Here is a 25,048-nt window from a genome sequence, read left to right as displayed (position 1 = left end):
TTTGATGAAGCCCATACAGTGCTTTATTAAGCAACCAAACCTTATGTTCTTCACCTTTAACTTCATGTCCAACAGGTTGGGTCATGTATACCTTCTCATTTAGACTTCCATACAAATAGGCAGATTTTATGTCTAAATGTACATGAGACCAACATAGCACGGATACAAATAAAATGAAAAACAATCGAACAATTGAAAAACAAATGACTGGCGAGAACACCAAATTGTAATCAATGTTTGCCCGCTGTTTCCAACCAAGAGCTACTAATCTTGCACGGAATTTTTTAATTTTATTCTTATCATCCCTTTTTATGCTATATACCCAACGGTTTCCTATGATTCTAGAATTTTTGGGGGGTTCAACTAAAGTAAATACTTTTCTTTCTTTAAATATTTTTAATTCTTCATTCATCGCTCGATCCCATTCAAGTTTTTCTGGAACATTTTGACTTTCCTGGAAGGTTCTAGGTAATTCTACGTTATTTACTTCGTCCTGAAATAAAGCGAAATCTATTTCGTCACAAGTAAAATTATTTTCGTTCTCCGAATTAGACTCGTCACTATTTTTATTTTCTGACTCCGGTGTTTGATCATTTTTCGGCTTAAACAAAAATGCATCAGGTTTAAATTCGATTTGTTGCTCCTCACAATATTCTTTTATTTTTTTTAAAGATCTTAACCTGGGTTTTCCCTCAGGTGGATAGTAATAGACGTCAACTCTATTGCTCTTTTTTCGCGGTCGTTCTTTTCTTTCCCACTCAGAAATGTTTAAAGGTTTTAGTTTTCTATCAGCGTCAGATTTTTGTTCCTCAATAATTTCCTGTTCCTCTTCAATCGGCCAATTTAGCGTACCAATTTTAAAGTTTGCGTACTCATTTTTACGACCTTCACCGAAAAGACTTTCTACCCCGTTTTTACGCTCGTCTATACTAACATGAATAGTTTCTTCTATAGTTTTTTCTTTCGGTAACCAAATTCTATACCCTTTTCTATTTGTTGTATATCCGACAAGTATGCCAATTTTAGCTCTGTCGTTTAATTTATGCCTTTTAACTTTAGGAACATGTACATATGCTAGCGATCCAAATAATCTGAAATGTTGTACTGAAGGTTTATGACCACTCCAAATTTCAATTGGTGTTTTACCTTTTGTAAGTTTATGCTCACAACGATTGTAAATGTGAACGAAAGCATGCAGGGCTTCAGCCCAAAACCTTTCTTGCAATCCACTTTCATGCAATAATGCTCTAACTCCATCTAAAGCTGTACGGTTAAATCTTTCTGCTACGTCTACTTGTTGAGGTGTATAAACAGAAGATCGTTCAATTTTTATCCCACGTTCATTTAGAAATTTTTCGAATTGCTTATGGCAAAACTCTAAGCCATTATCAGTTCTAACTGATTTTAATTTACAATTTAATGTACGTTCAGATCTGGCTAGATAGGATTTAAAACAATCAAATACTTCACTTTTGTTTTTTATCGTAAATACATCTACTTTTCTAGAATAGTCGTCTATTATCGATAAAAAATACAAACTACCTCCCAGCGAACGAACTGGAGCGGGACCCCACAAATCCATATAACATTTATCCAACACATTATTAGTTAATGTTCCATAATTTCTGTTTAAAGAAACTCTAGTAGATTTAGCAATTTTACAAGTCACACAAGAATCGAAATTTCCCGTTACGTTTTCAATACCTTTGACACTATTGTTAACACTCATATTTTTTAGTAAATTAGCATTAACATGACCAAATCTTTTATGCAGATCATTTATGTTAATGGAAACATTATATGCATTCGCATTAAATATTTCAGATTTCCTATAGTTAGGTATACCGTAAATAACATACAATTTCCCTACTCTATGAGCTGTTAAGAAATATTCATCATCTTTAGTAAAAATTCTCATTTTATTATTACACCAAATTATTTTGTACCCTCTTAAATCAATATTTGCACCTCCAATTAAATTCCTACGCATATTGGGTGTATAATAAACATTTTTAAGAATTAATTTCACTAAATTTCCATTATCTTTTACATAAAACACTATATCACCTATGCCCTTTATTTCACTAGTGCAATTTTTATCCCCAATTAAAACTTCACGTTTAGATACAGGATAAATGAATTCAAACCATTCTTTGTTGTTGCAAAAATTTCCTGTTGCTGCACTGTCTATCAAAAATTCCCCGAGTTCTATCGTATCTTCATTACTTGAGACTGACGAATTCTGCACTTCCATATGTTCCGTGTAAAAAATGCGGCTGTCTGGTTGAGACGATTTACTTTTGACATCCGGTTTTCTTCTGTTCTTGAAATAACAGTTTTTAGATAAATGATTGTTCTTTCCACAAAATGTGCACGGCCCCAGAAGATTTCGTCTTTCATGCGATGTTTGCCTCAGCTTGCTTCCACTGTTAACGCTCGAGAACTGACTTTTCTTCCATTTAGGGGTTGTATTCAAGTTCGAACCGTCCTCCAATTTGGAAATGTGTGCGTTATCTACGGGTAGATTTCCCTCGTCTTTCATCTTTAACTGAATTCTTCCCGATTTGCTTATTAACTGCTTTTCCACATTGTTGTAAGTGAATTCATTATCATCCAGGCGATATAATATTTGAACAAGGTTTTCAAACTCTTTGGGTAGTCTTCTAATTAACTGAAATGTTACTAACAGTTCAGGTATTTCAAATCCAGCATCCTTGATTTGAAGTTGCTTTTCCTTTACTCTTTGGCAGAAGATTCCAACTGTTTCTTCATCTGGATAATATCTCAGTTCATAAAATTCATCGATTAAAGTTGCTATACGAGCACGGGAACAAGGTTCGAAGTTTTCCTTTAAAATAGTCCAAGCTTCTTTTCCATCTTCGGTACACTGAATAAATTTTAAATATTGCCGTTCAACACTTGTGTAAATTGTTGTGTAAGCTCTGGCTTTCCTCTGCTCGAAATTTCTTATCAGTGCTTCCGGGGATGTTTCTGCTGGTTGTTTTGGTTCCCCGACGATGAATTCCCAACATCCTCTGTCAATTAGAACAACTTTTACATCACACTTCCATGAACTATAGTTGAACGCATTCAGCTTTGGAAAGTTGATACTACTGTAATTTTCTTCTAGGCTGTTCTCCATTCTTTTCTGATATATCAAGTCCAACAATATGACGAAAAGTCTATAGTTATTTATCAGGGTTTTTAAGGCCCCATAACCAATGTAGAATATATTACCGCTAATAGCGTTTATAACTTACATCCACCATGAAAATAACAATTTCCGTCTGTTGAGATCAGAAGACACTTATTTAAAAACAAATCTTTTATTGAAGATATTATAACATACATGAATTTCATATCTACGATCTTTGTTGCTAACCAAATTAACGGCATAACCTTCTAAAAGCCCAAAAAACATCTTGTTTCCTTAACTTATAAGGACAGAACATTTGCATAATTCAGTTCACGGTTTGCAGTGATACTTTTCACTTTAAAAATATATAATAAAATATGCAAATGTGCTTTCAAATGTACGTACGAAAAACAAATTAAAAAAATTCTAACAGTTTATGAGTGGAGCGGAAAACTATTTGGAGCGACATCTAGCATAGAATGAGACCACTCAGATGTCACTCCATGTTAATCTGGGCAAGTCACTACTGTGATAGGAACAGGGGACCCTCGGGTGTGATGTGATGTCACTCCATGTTAGTATGCAGCTCACGATTACTGCTTAAATGAGGCATTTATTTTGTTTCTGTTGATTTACAATATTTCAAGTTGTAACTGCTTATTCATGTAAATTTCGAAGTACAAATACAATGCAGTGATTTGTAAATATTATTAAAACATTATCAAAACATATATACATATATTTATACCCTTGGTTTGCTGCAGCCTATAGCCATGCAAATGTCAATGGGGTCAACCTAAAAAAAAATCAATGGTGCAGATTGCACCACTGATTTTTCTTTGGGGAGGGGGAGGAGGACTGGATATTTAAGCATCAGCTTCTTGCTGTAGTTGTTCAATTAAATTTGATAGACTACATGCAGCAAGATTTAATGCTTTAAAGCTTTTTTTAAAGAGATTTATCAGCTAATGTAAACAACAGTTTGATTTCAACATTTTTAACAGCAAAAAACTACGAAAATTTTTCTCAGCACACCAAATACACCTTTTTTTGACATAATTAGGAAACAAAGCAGAGAAAATAGCTCAGGGTTCCCTCTCTTCCAGCAGATTAAAAAATAAGGCCTTTATATGGCCCTTTTTAAGGCACATTTTTAACTATGTAGGACCACTCACGCCATTGTCGCAACAAGAAACTTTTCAAGGTGGAATGAGTTTCGCTTATAATCATACATAGAAACATACATCTATACAGTCAGACCTCGCTATAAGGTCACTCTTCGAAATTTCGTAAAAGTTACCTGCGTGCTTATAACCAAATCATATGCTTTTTTAACAATGAGCATGAACATGAATAACAAAGTTCTTTGTCAAATCTACTATGCTCCAAATTATCAGTTTATTAGGTTGGAGCTTTTTAGCAAATGTCTTTTCCGTTTATTAAAGGTCAAAGAGTTTGTTAAATACTAAAAAATAGGGCTTTGGATGACTAAATACGGCCTTTAAAGAGGCCTCTACAAACAACACTTGAAAATAGGGTATGGATAGGGGCTTTTGAGGGCCTGTGGGAACCCTATAGCTAGAGAATTTACGAATAAAATATAACAAAGAAAAGATGTTGAACTAACCGTTTGGAATTGAGACTGAAACTGCCAGGTTTCCTTTGTTGTGTAGCCTTGCTTTCTTTCAGTTTCCAAATAATTATGCCAAACTTTGAACATAGGGTCATGCAAAGTAGATCTCAATGCATCAAGACTTGGCACTTTGGTGTTATGAATGGACATATAACTGCTGAATGGTACTTTGCAAACTTCTTCCAGTGCCTGGTACAAATGAAAAGTACTTATGAAGTGTTTACTTTAATGCTAAAATAAAATTTAAATCAAAACTAACTTTTAAAAAAATTTATAACTTGTAAGCTTAATTTTAACACATGAAGCCGCTTGACTCAGGGGGAAAACTAATTTTCCGGCAGTGGACTGTATAAGGGTCATTCTTCAAAAAGTGTAACTTTTCTGTCACACGCCTTTTACAGTAAAAACTTTAAGGAACAATTCATTTAACAATGATTTTTAATTTCATAAAAAATATATCTATTTAAACCTTCCAACAATTTTTTATAATAATTTTTATTTTAGTATATTTTTGGTTTACAACATGCGAATTCTCACCTCCGTGGCAAGTCACACACCTTGTGTGACTGTTCATGTTGCTTAATAACTTGTTCAATTAAAAGTATATACTTATTTATTTATTATTCCTTTCACAAGTGTCTCAAATACTAGTGTATTTAATTTTTTATTATTGTGTTTTCGTAGGACAAGGAGTCATGACACAATAAATTCTCACCTCCGTTACCTAAACACAAAATGCCATTCCTCATTAACACCTGGCAGTAGTGACATCAAGTTTTATTTTCCATGATACAAGGGAGCCCCCTTGTTTATTTTCAGCCATAGTTGAAGTTGTGAGATTTTTGTCGAAAAACAAAAAGATAGATTTTGCTTCAAAAACTTAGTATGGTTATTCTGACTTCTCACCTCCGTGAACTTGAATTTCAGGGATGTAACTTAATGTAAAAAAAGAAGTGAACAGGTTTTCATATGCTCAACATGTGCATATTGTAGCAACGAAGAAAAAAAAAAATTTCCCTGCAAAATGTATCCTTTAGGCCTATATTAATGGAAAATTCCTCACCTCCGTGACAGACCTTATCAATGTCATCATTTCTAAGATGAAAATAAATGATGGAGGGGAAACATACATCAATCTTAGGCATTCTACCAAAATTATAAATTGCCAGTATATTCTCAAATTTACTAAATACTATTTTTTAAACACACATTTGAACTAAAAGGATAACTACTAATTAAGCCATACTTTAATTAAGAGAGCTTAATATTAGATTCCCACAAATCATTAAAATAGCCGATTGTTCGCACAATTAACAAAATTACTACTTTGATATTAAATTGGCCTTGATTCTTAAACATTAAAAGTTTTTTTTTTTTCCTATGAACAAGTTCTTTTCTTATTATTTTTTTTAATGAGTAAAATAATTGGAACTTAGCTGGATCATTGTTTGTGGTTACTTCTAGTAGGTAACACTTTCATGAAAGAATGAAAAAAAGAGGAAAACAAAAGGTTTCGAAATTGAAAAATATTTGCGTTCAAAAGTTACATTTTCTAGAGAATGATCCATATGTATGATATTTGACTGCATTGATGACAAACAATTTCATTTATTTACAAGTTAGGCATTTAAAAAAAAAAAATAAAAAATAAAAAAAAAAAAAAATAAAATAAAAAAAACAGGATAAACTTGTATAGCTAAGTTTGGGAGCGAGTTGCCCTATCTCTAACGCTCAAAGAGCATCTCACGAGAGGGGTGGTTTTCACTCACCTCTATGAAAAGGGGGTTTTAGGGTTGCTTGGCAAAACCAAGTGCCAAAACCCCAAGCGGTGCTCTACGCTCGAGGAACACACAGAGGCGTTAACAACACGTTAGTATTAAAAACTATTTTTTTTTACTCGAAATACACTGTGGTTGTATTTTCAACTTGCTAAGCAAAAACAATACTCAGAGACGAAACTTCTTTTTAAATTGAGAATATTTACTAACGACTACTTATAACATTTTAATATTCCTTACATTGCCATTAAAAATACCCTTATTGTGCCCTTAGAACTTAAAAATAAAGAAATAAAAGAATGAAGCAGTAACTATCTAAAATAAAGTTGTAGAAAAGCATAACTAGCAATGCCTGAGTTTATTAACTTAAAACAAAAAATGTTCAAATATATTTATAAGCTCAAGCTTTCACATTTTTTTAAAAAAATTAAACCATTCACAGTTAAAAACTATCAACTATATAACATAGCACAAACCTGTCTTCGGCACATATAAAGTTCTTCCCAAACTCTGTTAGCAGCATTAGAGATCAAGGAAGCAGCTTCTTGGGCAGATGTACGATGTTTACTTTCAGTTTGTTCAAAATTTACAGGTACATGCCAAGTAGAGTGTTGATTAGAATTTGTGCTGTTAACATATTGAAATTCATGGTTAAAAGACATTCTTAAAAAAATGTTTCATTGTAAAACTAGACATAAAAATTAAGTATTGAAGAAAAAAAGTCAAATTCAATGTCATAAAAATTTATGTTTCTAGTTACGTGTGATCCTTGTGATTTGTACATTTTTGAAAATACCCTAGTACCTATAATTCTATTTCCACTGTTATTGCTTGAGGTAATTTGCTATTAGCTTGAAAGGTATATTCTCAGACATTATGTAAGTAATAAGACAAAATTCACATCATAGGTGTTCACAGATTGGTACAGAGTTTTGGCAAAAAAAAAAAAAAGTTAATACATTAATCTTTTCTGGCCAATTCAATGATAGGCTTTTGTAGCTTGTTCTCTTTTGATAACTTGCAACATTCTGAAACCTTTTCTAGTAGGCTATTGAGAAAAAAAAATGCCATGTGTATTTATTTATGTATTTCACACTTCTTTTTAAAGACAATTTGTGATCTCAGAAACAACAACCAAATTCAGCACTAAGGTTAATCAGTAGGATGGGTCGAAAAACATTTTTTTTTCCTAATCAATTTCTAATAGTGCGGAAAACTTGCCCATTGCCATCCTAATAACGGGTAAAAAAATTAAAAAATTATTCAAAAAATTTGAAATCGCACAAGAGCCCTCAAGTTGAGAAAAAATAGAAAAAAAAAAAAAAAAAAAATCGGCAAATTTTTAAAGACGTATATTTTTTTCAAAAAATAATTTACTTCATTTTGAACTTCAGTGTCAGCCTTGCCACAGTTTGAATATTTGATACCACACTCAAACGGTAGAGAGATGTGCAAAACTTGTGACAGAGGCTGCAAGAAACTGTTGCAAGCATGAAAACCCAGAAGGTTTTCATAGTAAATAGCAACCAGATCAAGAACATTTCATACAAAGTCAGATTTTAAAGAACTTCAGCATAATGAATCACACCCAAATTGGTTGGTTGATTGGGTAGAGTGCTGAGCTGGATTCGACTTGCTGCCACCGCTACCTGATGAGGCCCACCATTTAGGGGTTCAGGGGGTGGTTTGTTGACCCCTCCCCCACCAAGGCTTTGAAAAATAAATAAATTTACATTTGGGTGGGCGTGAGTTTTGCTGTTTTCCACTGAATTTTCACCCCTTGTCCCCCCCTCCCCATGGAAAAATTTGAAATGACAGGCCCGCACGTAGTGAGTCGTCAGTCATTTCATCATAAGAGAAATGTATTTCAAACATAAAACTGGATGTTTAATAGTATATTTTTATAGCTTTATGTCAGCTGAATAATTTTTGAAATAATATGACTTTTACTTTAAAAATGGTAATTTAAGGCTTTCTGCGCAAATTCAAATGATCGACAAAGTGCCCCAAGCTTTTTCTATACATTTCGATAATTACAAAGTGTATTTTTTATACTATTAGAAAAGAAGTAAATTATTTTTTGAAAAAAATACACGTCTTTAAAAATTGCTGATTTTTTTCTATTTTTTCCCAACTTGAGGACTTTTGCGCGATTTCAAATGAAAAAAAAAATTATTTACCACATTATTAGGATGGTAATGCGCAAGATTTCTGCGCTATTAGAAATTGATTAGAAAAAAAAGTATTTTTTGACCCACCCTATTAACCCTAGCGTCAATGACCAAACTTTTACCTTACTCTAAATAACCGGGTACATGCGTACCCATTTTGAATTTCGAAGATTAGAGCAGGAAAATATTTTTTTTTCTTTTGAAACCTCTTCTATTTAATTGAAACGTTTTCTTCCATCTTTATCTTGGGAAATGTGTGTATGATATTTTTACTAAACAACGAAATGGCTTATTGTTTTTCCAGCGTTTTATGTTTACATTTCACACTAAATGGTCTGTTACAAAAAATGCGTTTCTCCAGTTTTTTGCTAATACTGGATATATTAAGTCTCTATTTAAATGAAACGTTTTCTTCCATCTTTATCTTGGGAAATGTGTGTATGATATTTTTACTAAAAAACGAAATGGCTTATTGTTTTTCCAGCGTTTTATGTTTACATTTCACACTAAATGGTCTGTTACAAAAAATGCGTTTCAAATGATGTTCAACTTACGGCCTGCTGACCACATGGGGCCAGTTGCATCAAAAATATTATCTGTAATTTTTATCCTCACTATCATTTGCTCAACCTTTGCTGTCATGCCGTCTGACATTTGTAGGTATTCTCAAAAAAAAAAAAAGGCCGATTACAGATTTCAACTAAAATATTATTGTCTACATATGTAGAGACGGGAAGTTCCTAATTCGGTATTACTCATGATGTAACAATATGTTCGTACATCAACAAAAAGAAAAAAAAGCCACAATATTGTTTTCCACTTCACATCATAATAAAAGTAGCTCTAGAGCAACCAAAAATCTCAACTATTTGTTTTATAACAAAACAAGATCTGGTGTTGACACGATTGATCAAATGTTTTGATAATTTCGAAGCGTTTGATCGAATGGTGATAAACAATGGGTGTAGTGCCTTCTGAAATATAAAAATAGATTAATCCATATTATGAATATACTTAATTTCATTTAAAATCTTAGTTATATCTGTAAATGTAATTTGAATAAATGTCAATAATATGGAAAGTTTTTCTCCGTCTAAGATCTGCAGTGTGACTCGTATGCAATATGCAATGTTTTCAAGTGTTTATAATTTTTATTTTTTTACAGCATGAAGATATTTTTTGGGCATGGGAAGAAAGTCCAATACTTTGGTTTTACACCAAGAAAATAAGTGAAAAATTAAAAAAAACCCTTTATCAAAAAAAAAAAAACCATTAGTGAGGATTTTTTAGATTTTTTTTGGGGGGGAAGGGGGGGGGGGGTACTCGCTTGAATGTCCCAACTTGCTACAAATGTTCTTGCTTTTGAATTATACACTTCTCTAACCCTTCAGAAGAATTTTAATGGCGAATATAATGCTGTTTTCTCATCAAATATAAATAAATGCTATGTAACTGCTGAAAACTGAAGAAAATTAGGGGGCACGATATAAAAGGGGGGGGGGGGCAATGGAGGAAAACAGCGATCATATTTTGATTCAAGGGCTCATTTTATATGAGAATTATCAAAAATGGTGTCAGAAGCATTTTGAATGGGTATTTTTTGATGTGCAGTGTAATGGTTACCTGGGTACCTGGTTATTGAATATAGGTATAAAAATTTTAAATGCTAAAAAAATCCTCCCCCCCCCCCAAAAAAAAAAAAAATTCTGAAAACACTGTTACAACTTTCTTTAGTTCAGTCAGATTCATGTAAATAACAAGGATTAAAAGCAAGTTTAAAATGTTTATATTTTCATAATATGGGGGAAAACATAAGATAGCTATATTTACATAAATATTAAAATATTTCAATCAATAATTACCCGAGTAGCATCAACTCATCGGCCGATGATCGGCCGTTCATCGAAATCCGATCAAACTTTGATCGGTCGATGATCGGATTTCGATGAGTTTTCATCGGAAATTGCTCCAATATGTCTCATCGGCAATAGTAGAATCCGATCATCGGAATCCGATGAATTTTGCTCCCTATACCGATGAGATTTGGAGCAACATACGAGCAGTGCTGTTCCGAGGTGATGAATTTTAGATAAAAATACGATGAGATTTGGCGCAATATACGAGCAGTGCTGTTCCGAGGCGATGAATTTTGGATGAAAATACGACGAAATTTGGAGCAATATACGAGCAGTGCTGTTGTTCCGAGCCGATGAATTTAGGATGAAAATACGATGAGAAGTAGTAACAACTACGACATAGGGACAAGCAAGGAGGAAAAAAAATAACCGTGGGAAGAAAACTTGCAGGAGGGGTATTTTCGGCACTTAATGTATATTATTTTTTTATTAACTTGTTTAATTAATTTCTAATTTAACAACTTTTGATGAGCGTGATTCATGAGTTCAATCTTAATCGCTCTAGCCGGGAATCGAACCCTAGTCCTCTGGAATACGAGATTCATATGCTAACCACTAGACAAGTCATGCTCGCTCCATGGCGGAAAATAATGTATTAAATGGAAAATCATTTGTGGCGCCATCTATCGGGTGGCAAAAGGCCATGACAGATTTCTGAACGGAAAGTGAGAATTTTATTCAGTGAATATACTTATGGCGCCAGCTAGTGAAGAGTCGGAGTCAGTAATTTTGGGAGTCAGGAGTGGAATTGTTTTGGAGATAGAGAGAAATCATTCAAGAGCCGGAGTCTCATTTTGTTCGCAATTCCAGTGAGGTAATCGGCGTTGGAATCGTGGAGTTAAAGTTGAATTGATTTTGCAGCAAATTGAAGTAAACCCTTCCAAAATCCAGGAGTCGGATTCGGAGTCAAAGTCTCAGTCATTTTTCATCCGATTCTCAAACTTGAATGTTGATCCGTATAGCCTTACGTTTGATCAATAGTCGGATATTCGAATAATAAAATTTATCCTATTTTAACAGTTGGGAGATTTCCAAAAAATTTAGATTGGGAAAATTTTTATCGGAAAATTTAAACGACCTACTTTTTTTAAGATGAAATGTAACTCGGCAAATTTTCATCGGAAAATTTGATCGTTAAGATCTCTTTTTCCGATGAAATGTAGCTTAGCAAATTTTCATCGGAAAACTTGATCGTTACGATTTCGTTTTTCGATGAAATTTCGCTCGGAAAATTTTCATCGGAAAATTTGATCGTTACGATCTCTTTTTCCGATGAAATGCAGCTCGACAAATTTTCATCGGAAAATTTGATCGTTACGATATCTTTTTCCGATGAAATGTAGCTCGGCAAATTTTCATCGGAAAATTTGATCGTTACGATCTCTTTTTCCGATGAAATGCAGCTCGGCAAATTTTCATCGGAAAATTTGATCGTAACGATATAGTCTTCCGATAAAAAACAGCTCATCGAAAACCGTTGTCGGATTCTGATCGCAACGATATCAGCGTGCATTACGCGATGAGTTTAGGAGGAGTCGATGATCGGCCGAGCAAAATCCGATAAGTTAATGCTACCTGGGTAACGCTTGTGGCAGCAAGCAAGAGTGTACGCAGGCTGGTTTATGTAGTTTAACACTGCATGTAGGGTTGTAGTGATGCTGGTGTGACATTTTGGTATTTTTTTTCCATAGGCTGAATGCCATTCCATAATATTATTTCAAGAAACACTTATTTTCATTTTATTTTAAAATCTCGACTTTAACTCAAAAGTGACAAATTTGACTCTGTTCGAATCTGAATCTTTCCTAAAATAGACATTTTTGAAATATGGGTAAAGCAAAAATTAGCACATGGCAAAAAAAAAAAAAAAAAAAAAAAAAAAACCAGATTTAGTTACTTAATGAATTTGTTTGGTATTTGATATTAATTTGTATTTCAATTTCGTTCATAGTAACCATCAAATAATGCATGAATTTTTACTGAATCAATGTCATATTGAACAGTAATTTCACAGAATTATATTGCACAGGATTCAATTCGTTTGCTAGATAATTCCACAATCCCTCTCATATTGATTGATGACAAAGCATGATAACAACAATGGTTTAATTAAAAAAAAACAATTCTTGCTTTATGGTCAGAGAATATTTAGCATTACAACACTGAGTAGTGGGTGTGGTCATGCCCCTAAGAGGGTTGGAAAAGTAAAGAAGCAAACTGTTTAAGAAACAATTACATACCATTGGCTAGGATCTTGAGTAAGTTGTAAAAGGCAGTAACATAAACAGCCGAAAAATTCATTTTCATGATTCAATGGTAAAAAGACTATATTTTTATGAGCAGCAATTTTTTGCAAGCCTTCCAGTACGACCATTTGATCTATAGATAAATATCACATCATTTCAATCTGCTACTATAATAGCAAAAATACTTAATACAATTTAATAAAATAATTGATAAGAGTATTCTATACCATCTTTGCAGGCTAAAACCTAATAGTAAAATAGTTAGGTATTTGATGTAGTTTCGTAAACAAGTTTTACAAACCATTATTAGTTTAAATGATGTTCATTACCACGTAATCTTGAAAAAAAAAATGAAGAGGATGAACAAATAAAACGCTTTTGGCAACACTCAACAGCATCCGTATAATGTAATTAATGATATCAAGTTAAATTAAAATACTTTTATCAAATACTCATTAATTATGATTCAGCAATTTTAAAAATCATACATGAATGTTATCAAAATTATGAACTACAAATATCAGAAGCAGTACTGACTGAGCAGCTCAAATGCAACCTGGGCACTTTTTACTATCAAAATCTTAATGAGTAAGAAAACTAACAAAATAAATAATTTCACTATGTTATTCAACATCCAAGCAAAGAGACTATGGGAGGGGGGGGGGATTCTTACAGTTAGAAAAAGTAGCATATCTAATTTTATGATTAAATTTTTGATCATATTTTAAAAATTGATTCACACACACAAAAAAAATAATAATAACAATAATAATAAATCATACAGGAACTCAATTCTATAACATCAAGAAAAAAAAGAAAAAAAAAACACTTTTAAACCAGATTTTTTTTTTTCAGTTAAGCATTTTGCAAAAGTGCAAGACGTTTATCTTCCAGTTCGCATAATCAACATATTTTAGATATATTGTTATACTTTGAACTTTAAATAAGAGATAACAGGAATTTAACTAAACTTACTACTTTAAATCATATTAAAAAATAACGACATAACAGCAATACCTTTTTTTACACCTTTCATTTAAAGTATTTTTAAAAATCAGAAATAATTTACTTTTTTTTAAAATCCAGATTATCACAAAACTAAAAACTGAAGTTTTGAACCTTAATTAATTACAATACAACTTTCAAAAACAAACCAAATATTTCAATTCAACATTCATCATTGTGTTAAGTTTTTTCCTTTTTAAAGCATTAAGTATTAAAGTAAATAAAAATTTTAATAATTTGAAAGTTGTAGAACAACAAGATGCAAATTATTAAGGAGAAACAACACAAGTGAATTTATTGCTTTTGTTTTGTTTACATATTTGCATAATTTCATAAATATGAGTCAAATAAGATATTTTGAAGACCAATAAATTTCAGAAATCAACAATTATTAAATAGCGAAACTTACCAACAACATTCTCCATAGATCTAGATAACTGGTACAGTATAGTTCGGTTTAGACTATGAAATATACTATCGTAAGCTATAGATGAACCTGGAAAAAGAATAATGACAGAATTAATTTTGAAGAATTTTTTTTTCAAGTAATGAATAATGAAGGTAGTAAGATACTCACCTTTTCTTTTAGCTTGGGCAATTAGCTTTATTATAAAATCAAGAACTTTATGAGAATCTTTAGCAAAAACGCCTAAAAACAAAAATAACTTTAAGTTATTTTGTTACTAAGCTTCAACTCGATAGCAAAACCATAAAACATATTTATATGCTGAGAACAAAGAGAAAATATTTTGTGTTTAAAAAAAGCACTAGAAATATAATTCCAAGGTAAATCCATCATTAAAATATTTACTCAAGTTAGCTCACAATCTGAACTTTTAAGGCATTTTGATTGCTCATCTCAACAAAAATATGTTTGTCTTACTTGAAATTATATAGTAAGAAAAATTTTATTTAGGAATATTGCACAATTCTTAGAGTTAGCATGCTGAAACATAAAAACCTTTCTGATATAGCAAAAACTTTTCTATGCCAAAAGACAACAAGACCATTAAAAGAAAAAAAAAGTGTTTATAACTTTGATAAACACGAGATACAGGAGCATGCCTTGTATAACATGGTTATTTCGTTCCGTGTAGTATCGAAACCGTGTTATACGAAACTTATTTAAAACTAACTTTTAAACTTATTTTTTACACTAAATAATCATATACACAGTAAAAACCATGTCAATATGTAGCGTGCTGTATCGAAACTGTGCTTTGCGCTATATCGAAACCGTGTTATATGAGATTTAGATATAATGTGAATCAAGGGATGTATGTGTACATGCTATATCGAAACCAAGTTTTATAAAAACAAAGTAAACACTTATTAGAGCTTTCATCAAACATTAATAGAATGTATTAAACAAAAATGAAATTCCATTTTTTTTAAACATAACTTTCGAGTTATATCAAAACCATGAAGCATTAAATTCAAGTTTTGTACCGTGTAACATCGAAACCGTGTTATAATAATCGCAAATTTGGTACCGTGTAATATCAAAACAGTGTTGTACAAGTACCGTGTTATACAAGAGATGCCTGTGTCAAGATTCATATCAACATTTTAGGCACATGAAACTAAAAGCTGTAATTCAATTTCAAAATACCTTGCCATAACTTATCCACAAGACAACTAGTAAAATAGAAAACATTTGGCACAATATTGCTATAGCTTCCACCACCCACAATGGGCATAGCAGCTTGTTCTCCCAATAAAACATCAGCAGCCAGCAAGTGGTCCATGACTAGAGATAAAATATCCATTTGAAACTCACACTGTTGATCATGGGTAGAATCAATGGGAATAGCCTACAAATGAAAAAAAAAAAAAACATACATTTTCAAAGGGAGGAAGGCTCATCACAAGAATTTCTTGGTGTTAAACAATAATCAATGTTGTATCATTTGCAAGATATTTAAATATCAATTATTACTCGTTTTTCTAGAAGAATTATTTAAATTATTACCTCGAAAAGTAGATCAATAACTGGCGCTTGTTTAGGACTAGGCTGTAATGAAAAACTATCGACAACAATAACTCGCAAAAAATCCATAACATATTTTCTGGCACTATGTGTCGTCAATGAATCTCTTTCATAGTAGTTAGAGCAGCTTTTCGATTGCAGGAAAACAAATTGTTGGTCACTGGAATAAGGCTAGAAAAGAAATCTCCATGAAATTAATCTTGCTTTAAATTCATAAACATCAAAAAAGCTAATAATATAGTATAAATGGAATTCTTTGTAGGTATAGAATTCAATTCAGTTAAATTGGTAAAGTTAGTATGAAATCATGAGTAAAATACACAAATCGGAAAATTTTTTTCAAAAGTGCCATGCATGGGCACCCATAGCAAAATTGCAATGGGGAACTCAAATATTTTAATCATGGTTTAGTAGGATATTTTCTCCATGGAAACCAATTTCAGGACAGATTAGAGTCATTAAAATTTGAGTTTTAATAAATTATTCATTAATGGGTGGAGAAGAAATGTTTTTGCATTTTTGCAAAGAAAAAAGTACTAAAAGCAAAGAAGTTCTTATTTCTAGGGGGGGGGGGCTCTAGCCCCCCCCCCTTGCCCCCTATATGGGAACCCTTGGTGTCATGACTTTTAGGAGTGCTGAAAGAAGTAAAAAAAGAAAATAATTTTTGTGTAAAACTTTTTTTGGGATTTCTATTAATAAATGAAAAAAATAGAAATTGGTTGACTGTCTCCCTGAAAGATAGAAGGGCAACTCATTGGTCAAAGATGCTTTAACATTCTGTTTATATCATCATAAAAAAATTAAGACCTTTGTTACTTTCTGTTTTGGTCACAGCCAAGGATGATGAATTTCAGATTATGTTTTTCTTTCTTCCCACAATTCATTAATTGGGCACAAAATGTTGTTCCATATTTTATTTACCCTAGCTCGAATTTGCAACCTTAGTACTATTAATTTGTTAAAAGGCTTCCAAGAAACCAGCTAGTCCACAAAATCTGGTGTTCTTTAAATTGAAACAACAACTGTACAAAATGATAGCATTAGAAATGAATAGTCACAAAAAAATAAATTTATGAAAATAAAATTATTTCATTCAAAACTCACAGGGTTTCATTTATTTATTTTTTAAATCTTAACCAAGTCATTTTAACACCAGTGTGTAAGCTCAAAGCATAAATAGAGGTCATGCAATTAAGGACCAATTTGAATTTCGTTTTATAGCTTAAATGGAACATTATTCCACTATTCCTTCAGTATGACTTTATTTTAGTGATGATATTTAGGAAGATCTTTGCATTTTTTTGGAATTTCCATTTTAAAGAAGTTTTTATCTTTGAAACCATGTGGTAAAAAGTCTTTTGATATATTTTATATTTACCGAAATACATAGATTTATTATTCTACTTTGTGCGCCAATCTTTGTGTACACGATATATTTACTTTCCAGCATTAAAAATTTCAACTCACAGCACAACACTTAGCTTGAATCATTAAATAAGAAAGCAGATGGCAAAATATGAAAATATTACATAGACCCTAAGCTTAAATAAAATAAATTCTAAACATTTTACCTGATAATCGTCCATTGGAGAGTTTACCATATTATCTTGATCTATTGTAGGAACATTAGGGGGAAAAAGAATTGCGACTAGAGCAGAAATGACTTCTTGAGTCATGCAAACAGTAATGAAATCAGATCGATTATGGTACAAGGAGATAAAAAAATGCAATATTGTAACTGGATATTCTAATATTTCTTCATCCTGATCTCCAATCTGAAACACAAGAAAAGTTTGTATGGTATAATAATTTAGATAAAATCAGATTAGACATAATAATATAGCTAATAAAAAATGTTTGAATACATGCAGGGGAATAAAATCAGATATACAGGCTCTCACTGAATGTAAGGATTTTTTGTATGAATATTAAAGTGATTTAGACATATGCTAATTTCAATGTATTGCAAAAACATTTAAAAGTTAATAAAACGATTTATGTCAGTAAATTTCAATATGACCACTCAAAAGAGCTTGAAGAATGCTGAGGTGGCATTTGTCTAGTCCAGCGGTTCTAAACCTGGGGGTAATTAACACCAAAGGGGTAAAATAGAATTTTCTAAGGGGTAAAGATAAGTACAAGGATTGGATCATCGTTTGGTCCAAAGCAAAAGTATCATGCACATTAAATATAATTAACTGCCTCACCTGAAATCATTTGCACTTAGTCAAAAGCGTAGTTCATTTGAAAATTTTAATTTTTAGATAATAAACTTAAAGTGTGACTTCTAATGTGCATGGGCTAAAATCGTACCAAATATAAAAGGGACTTTCTGAAATAAGCATTATCAGTTGTCGCATTGACAACATTTCAATTTAAGAAAAAATTTACAAAGAGATACTTTCTTTGTCTATATCTTGTCTTGCTCTTTTAACAACAAGTGTTTTTTTTAAACTGTAATTTAAAGAAACTAGCTGCTTCGCCCGGCTTTGCACGGTCCACCTCGAAAATAAAAGTTATGCCAAGTGACGCGAGTTCAACACTCGGGTTTGAACCAAAAAAAAAGTCTGATATTTTGCGGCAGATTGCGGAAAACCCCAAACAGTAAACATTTTAAATCCCCTGTGATTACAGGAAAAGCCTCAAAACAAAAACAAGAATTTTACCTGTTCATATTCGAGAAAAAAAGGCAACCGATCTTTCATCTCAATGGTTGTCTTCACGCTATACATTTTAATAAAAGCATTGTTGCGGAAAGTTGAGATGAAGCACTGAATAATAATTTGAATGGAGGAAAGCCTTCGAAAAATAGGAATTTTATGTCGAAATTCAAGTTTCATAGTTAATAGTTTTTAATTGATATCTTCACTAATTATTATCGGAGGATTATGTTAAATAGAAAAACATGAAGATGGGAAGATTACGAATCCATCGATACCTGGTTCGATGGTCAGTCCACTGTCGTTCGGGAGAAGAAGCTTAGATATACATAGATACGCTCAGTTTTTAATTATATAAGAGATAGATGCAATAGCTCATAGGTCCTTAACCAACCTTTTTTCACAAAAGAGCACATTTTAGAATACTGGTTGGATGGTGGCACCAGTTATTTTTTTAAGATGAATTAATGGTTGGGAAATATAATGAAACCAATAAAAATTGTTGCTAGTATTTTTTTGTAAAATAAATGATTAATAAACAATGCATATTAAGCAGAAAATAAAGCATAACTAATAACAGGGATGAGAGTGGTCAGAGAGCAAAAAGGAGGAAATCCAAAAAAATTTCGTAAAAGGGATGATATCCAAAACCGCATCAAAATAGAACCTAGAAGCCATGATATTCAAAAATTCAATGAAAAGTAGCTAATTTACCAGTTTTAAAGGTAATACGTATTTAATTAAGTATAAGTAATAATTTTGCACAGTTTGCTGCATTGTACCATTTCTTGCAAGAGTGTTTATTAATAAATAAATCTAAATTTTAAAAAAGAGGCAATGATTTCTAACCCCTGAGTTACTGAAAAAAGGATTGGGGGAGTCAGAGGTCAATCTTGGCTGCATCACACAATAGTGTCAATTTTTCATATTTTTTAGAGAAAAATACATTTTTTTCATTAAAATCATTTGAGTTTGTAATGTTAAACAAGTGAGAACATAAATTTTAAAATTAGGTCTGTTTGTAAAGTAAAAATTTTCAACGGAGAGAAAAATCTAAAATTTCTCTATGTGGTAGAACATACTTTTCATAGTAAGAATTGAAAATAAATAAATTTATAAGTATATAAATGATTGGTTATCTTTTCCTTGCATTGGAACATAAAATTTGTCTTTAAAAACTTCCTAATATGATTTTGGAGTCAAATAACAACTTGCAGCAGCCTCATTTAATCATGAAATCTCAAAACAGGCTGTCAAGCGTAAACGGCTTGAGATTCACCATAAATATTTTTCACTTTCTTAAAATACACAAAAAAAGTAACCATGCCAAGTTTCAATAAAACTCGAGACTGTGGGTGCCATGCCACATTTTTTAATTGACTTTTGCATTTTTTCCAAAATAAATTAAAAAAATAAAAATATTATTGAAATGATGAATAAAATAAGCAGATATAAGGTAGCATATAATGAAAAACTACCCAACATTAAAAGTAATTGAAATACTTGCAGGATGCAAAAAGATTGAAATCTCAAACGAAGCATGCAAATTTCGGCGCAGCACGTGTTTGACATCGTTGGCACGATTCCAAAACATACGTTTTTGGCAGATATCGCGGAGGATGAAGATTCGAAGGAGGAAAATAGAAAAAATAAGAAATCGGGGACCAAAAATTTGAAAAAAAACGTATTTTTTTTTTCGATTTTTGCGAAAAATAAGGCCTGAAAGAGGCAAAAAAAGGAAGAAAAGGAGGAAAGATTCTAAAAGTCAACAGAAAAAGCCGGAAAAATCTCATCTTTGTAATAAGTACATTTCATAAAGTACTTAACATAATTATAGCAATAAAAATGTTTCAGAAATTTTTTACTTACTGCATGAATTATTGTACGAATCATCGCTAAAACAACTACAGCAGCTTCTTGACATATTTCTCCTCTAGGAATTATCTGATTGCTGGGTGTTTGTCCAGTGGGTGCACCAAAAAGGTAAGACCACACATCATCCATAGTAAACTAAAGTTGAAAAAAAAACAAAAAAAAAAAAAACAATCATTCGAGTTTTAAGAAAAAATCAGTCACATGAAACTATTATTTCTTAAATAATGCTTTGGCAAACTGATTTTGACACGTGAAATGCAATCTACAATAAAAACAACTGTTTGATATTAATAATAAATAATAATAATAATAAACTACACATATGGCTTAAAATTTTATTTACATTTTAGAGTTTCCACATATCTTGAAATAATCCATCTAAAAATGTTCTTTTAAAAAATGTTACACAAGAAACAATTTCATGGAAGCAATGAGTCTCTTACAAATACTTAGGGCTAAGCTAACTTGGCAGAGTATATAACGCTGGGATTGGAATCTGCATAAGCTTGGTAATGCTGCCAAGTTAGTTGATCCCCAACAATACATACTTTGCAGCAGAAATAAAATCTCCTTCACAAGGTGTATTATAGATTCTTTTTGAATACTTACTCTTACATCCAAAGGCAAAGGTGAAGGAACCAGACCCAGCAAAACAGATAGTAACAAAAAATATGCTTCTGTAATTTCAGTATGATGCACCATCAAATACTGCAAATGCTGGAAGCCAGGCACATGGCAAGCTTCTTCTGTAACGTCAACACTTCCGAATGATTTTGGATTAGATCCGCTAACATTAAAACCTGTTAACAAGAAAAAAATATTTTTCATAATACTCAGAAATTTATCGAATAAGATATTTTAAACCAATATTAAGTCAATATTAGCTTAACTCCCACAAAGTATATTAAAGGTATAAATACATAGCAAAAATGAATATGCATAGCATGAAAATTCAAACTTGGAAGGACAAAACTGAATATGCATAGCATGAAAATTCAAACTTGGAAGGACAAGTCCAAACAACAGGTTGTTGTGGGACAAAATTGTGAAGCAAGCTAAGAAATAATTTTAGGCAACTCAAGCTGTTGAGAGACCTAATGTATATTAAAATTAGTTAGAATAATTTAGAAATTTATCTTATCATTTTTTACTGCAGCTTTTTTACTAGTTTAATTCTTCCATGTAATTGGTCTTCAAGGGAAAAAATATCTAATATTTTCTGTAAAGAATTATATTGCAATTTTTTCAATTTGTTCCTTTTTTTAACTCCAAATTGGAAATACACTACACCTATAGTTCATTCAAGGAGAATTGATACAGAAAGTAAACAAAGAGGGTTGCTGTATGGCACCAACATTTGCCACTGTCATGAATTACTCATTGAATTGGTGATTCTTCTCCGGAACATTTGGCTTATCTGTTTGGTGCTGTTTCTCATCACCAATCTGACATCAGTATCGCCAAGAGCCAGGTTGCTTTGTTTACTTCCACTATCAGTTCTCGCTGAATAAATTATAGTGTCTTTATTCTCTTTCAAAATCAAATTAAATAATTTATTCAATTAGTATTTTTAAAAACTTCATTTTTCGGAGAGCCAAAAACAATTTGTAAAAACTTTCACCAGGGTCGCTCGTCACCTTCAGTCATGCCATTTTAATTTATAAACTGAATAATTTTATATGATCAATAATTAGTAAGCTAACACAAACCTAAAACAACATCCATTCGGCTATTCAATACAGCATCAGTTTCAGCTAGCCAACCTCCATTAGCTGATGACTCTCTAAATAATTGCAACAAATGCTGATGACTCAAAAGCAATGCTAGGATGTTTAAACCCCAAATAACAGTACTTTGATGCAAGTGTTCTTGAAGAAATAGAAGAATCCAATCAAATCCCAAGCATTTGACAACAGCTTCACAAAATCTTTAAAGAAAAACAGTATTTATTGATCAATAAAAAAAATATAAAAAAGTTATTACTATTTAAGAAACAGATTGAAATATAAAGAGTGATAGAAAAACTCAAAATTCATTCATGGGTGATCAAAATTGAAGCTATATATATAGAGGGAAATTTTTCATCAATATAATACTTCCTTCAGTTTTACACAAGGGAATAGTAATTATTAGTAACTAAAAAAATTATTCTTACTGATAGTTTGTAACACCAGATTTTGTAAACATGGAATACAGCAAACCAAGGCAATGATTTCTCAGCAATATATTTTGATTGGTTTTGGCATCAACAAATTCTTTTTTTTCTGAAAGAAAATAATTGATATTCCAAACAACAGTACACAAAACAAAAGGTTAATAATGGAAAACTCTTTAACCATTGTAAAAAAATTAAAAATCTTAGTATCAACATGGTGTTAAAAAGGTTAAATACAGTAAAATCCTTCTAAAGCGAACACTAACGGGTCAAACATTTTTGTCTGTAACAGACGGGTGTCTGCAGGAGAGGGGTTTTACATTTTTATTTGTTTATTTTACATTATTCATTTTTTACTCTCAAGTAAAATATCTTTATAATATACACTTTAATATCTTCACAACTTTTTAATTTACTGTTTTTTTTTCAAATATACACTCTATAACAAAAAAATCAATGCACCAAGATCTGAAAATTCTTTCTTGGCGCGTCGATTTTTTTGTTATAGATAGTATATAAATATATAGAAATAATCAACGTTTTTTATCAGGTTATGTTACATCAAGCTGCGTTTCTAAACCTTAATTGATGCACTAGCGACTGCAAACTTGCAAATTCATCATTTTTCTAGCATTAAAATTTGTCGTCCTTTAGTTGACATTTTGACGCGTTTGTTAACAAGAAGATGGTCTCTATATTGTTTACGTTTGAAATTAAGTCGCATTGATCAATCAAGAAAACAACATGCCTCTTTCTCCAGAAAGCACTTTTTCCAAAATCAAAAGCCGATCTGACATAATACTGGTTTGCTGGTTATCATCCCTCCAGGTTTTTTTAATTTGAATGTCAGTCAACTGGTTAATGCTTTTAATCCAGACCTTTAAAGAACTGGAGTCTGTTTGCTTTCCGGACAACAAAAGGTTTCAATTTCATGCTATCTATGGTGCTCATAAAAAATGTTAAACGTCTTAAGAAAATTTCTCCCCAGAGCGGCTTTCTGTTCGTTAAGACAGAGAGTTTTATCCAGCTGAACTCTACAAAACAAATGTGTTCCATCAACTTTATAAATACAGTAAAACCTGTGAAGTTGACCACTTGTCTAAGTTGACCACTTTTTTCAAGCATGGAATTAGCCCTTATCATATAAATCCACCTCTGTAAGTTGACTACCTGTTTAAGTTGACCACTAAAATAGTGCACCGCAGGTGGTCAATTTACACAGGTTTCACTGTATAGCAAACTTTCCAATGTTTAATTATTTTACTCTCGAAATTTATTTATTTTTTATTCCTAAATTCAGTTGTCCGCAAGAAAAGGAAGATCCATGTAAATGGCTTCCAAATTAGCATCTGTGTCCGTATTTGAGGGTGTCTGTAGAGAGGTTTCTATTGCATTAAGCTCAATGCCTTACTGCCTGCGAATTAAAAACTGTTTGCATAAAAGGGGTGTTTGAAATTTGGAGGGTGTCCGTTGGGGGGGGGGGGGGGGTTACGGAACATCAAAATTACTAAACCAAGGATTTGTTTAGAAATATTTATTAATATCTGTTTACATAGTTTAATTATTTTTAAAAACTGAAAATATTTTTGCAATATTTATTCATTTTTAGAAAAAACTCATAACCTAAAATTCAGAAATATTGAGCAAATATTAGCCAAGCATGTAAACAATAAAAAGATGATATAATGAAAAATTTAGTCATTTAGAAATTGCCTTTAATGTTAATAAATTTATGAGAGGTTGAATAGAGAATCAGAAAGTCAAGTAATAAAACATTTCAGAAGGATTTTGCACTTTAAATAATGTTAAGAAGGCATGTGATTAATATTTGGTACAACTAAATAATAAAAATATTGAGGAAATCACTTACCTGAGTTCAAAAGAGCATTGTTAATGCTTCCTTTTAAAATTATTTCTTTTTCTTTAACAGTAGAAACTGGAATGGTAGAAGCAATAAATTGTCCAAAACTGGAAAAAAAAAAAAAAAAAAAAAAAAAAGAAATCAGCAGAGTTTCCCCCTTTTTTTGGATACAAAAAAGCCTTTCATTTATTTTCAAAACTGAAATTAATAGTCTGTTAACTCAAGAAACTTAATTGCTGAAATATTTATGCTTTTTGATGGATTTGCTTGTGTAACATGTGAAAAGCAATAAATAGCCATTAAAAAAAAAAAAAAAAAAAAAAAAAAAAGAAATCCTGTGGGGGTTAATCTCATAAAATATCATACAGGATGCCACAGGATTCGGGATTTCAGGATTGGAAACCCTGTTTCTAACCAAGCAAGCCTTGTAAAATGCCTTTTTTTTGTGAAAATCACAGAAGTATAAAATAAATGCGGGATACCTATATATTGTTTACGATAGCTTTTTTTCCCTTACACTTTCTTTTCTGTGTACTTTTTCAACTTGAAAAAATTTCAACATTTTTTTGTTGTTCAAAATTTTTTTTTAGAAAAAATTGATTTTTTGAAGAAAATTATAAAC

The 25,048-nt window shown here is 31.6% G+C and overlaps 1 protein-coding gene across 1 annotated transcript in view; it reads right to left on the bottom strand.

Moving 5' to 3' along the window:
- LOC129227227 (WD repeat and FYVE domain-containing protein 3-like) overlaps nt 1-25,048 on the bottom strand; it is a 228,147-nt gene that overhangs the window by 56,648 nt on the left and 146,451 nt on the right. Inside the window, exons 35-41 of the mRNA XM_054861735.1 lie at nt 15,858-16,046; nt 15,498-15,699; nt 14,463-14,534; nt 14,295-14,381; nt 12,875-13,013; nt 7,024-7,174; nt 4,764-4,958 (exon numbers count right to left, since the gene is read on the bottom strand). Of these exons, the coding sequence (XP_054717710.1) occupies nt 4,764-4,958; nt 7,024-7,174; nt 12,875-13,013; nt 14,295-14,381; nt 14,463-14,534; nt 15,498-15,699; nt 15,858-16,046 (1,035 nt within the window). The remainder of the gene's footprint in view (nt 1-4,763; nt 4,959-7,023; nt 7,175-12,874; nt 13,014-14,294; nt 14,382-14,462; nt 14,535-15,497; nt 15,700-15,857; nt 16,047-25,048) is intronic.

Source organism: Uloborus diversus, chromosome 8 (assembly GCF_026930045.1).
Source record: "Uloborus diversus isolate 005 chromosome 8, Udiv.v.3.1, whole genome shotgun sequence".
NCBI classification, from domain to species: Eukaryota; Metazoa; Arthropoda; class Arachnida; order Araneae; family Uloboridae; genus Uloborus; species Uloborus diversus.
The sequence above is the reverse complement of the archived record's forward strand: the minus strand, read 5'-3'. Positions and strand labels throughout refer to the sequence as shown.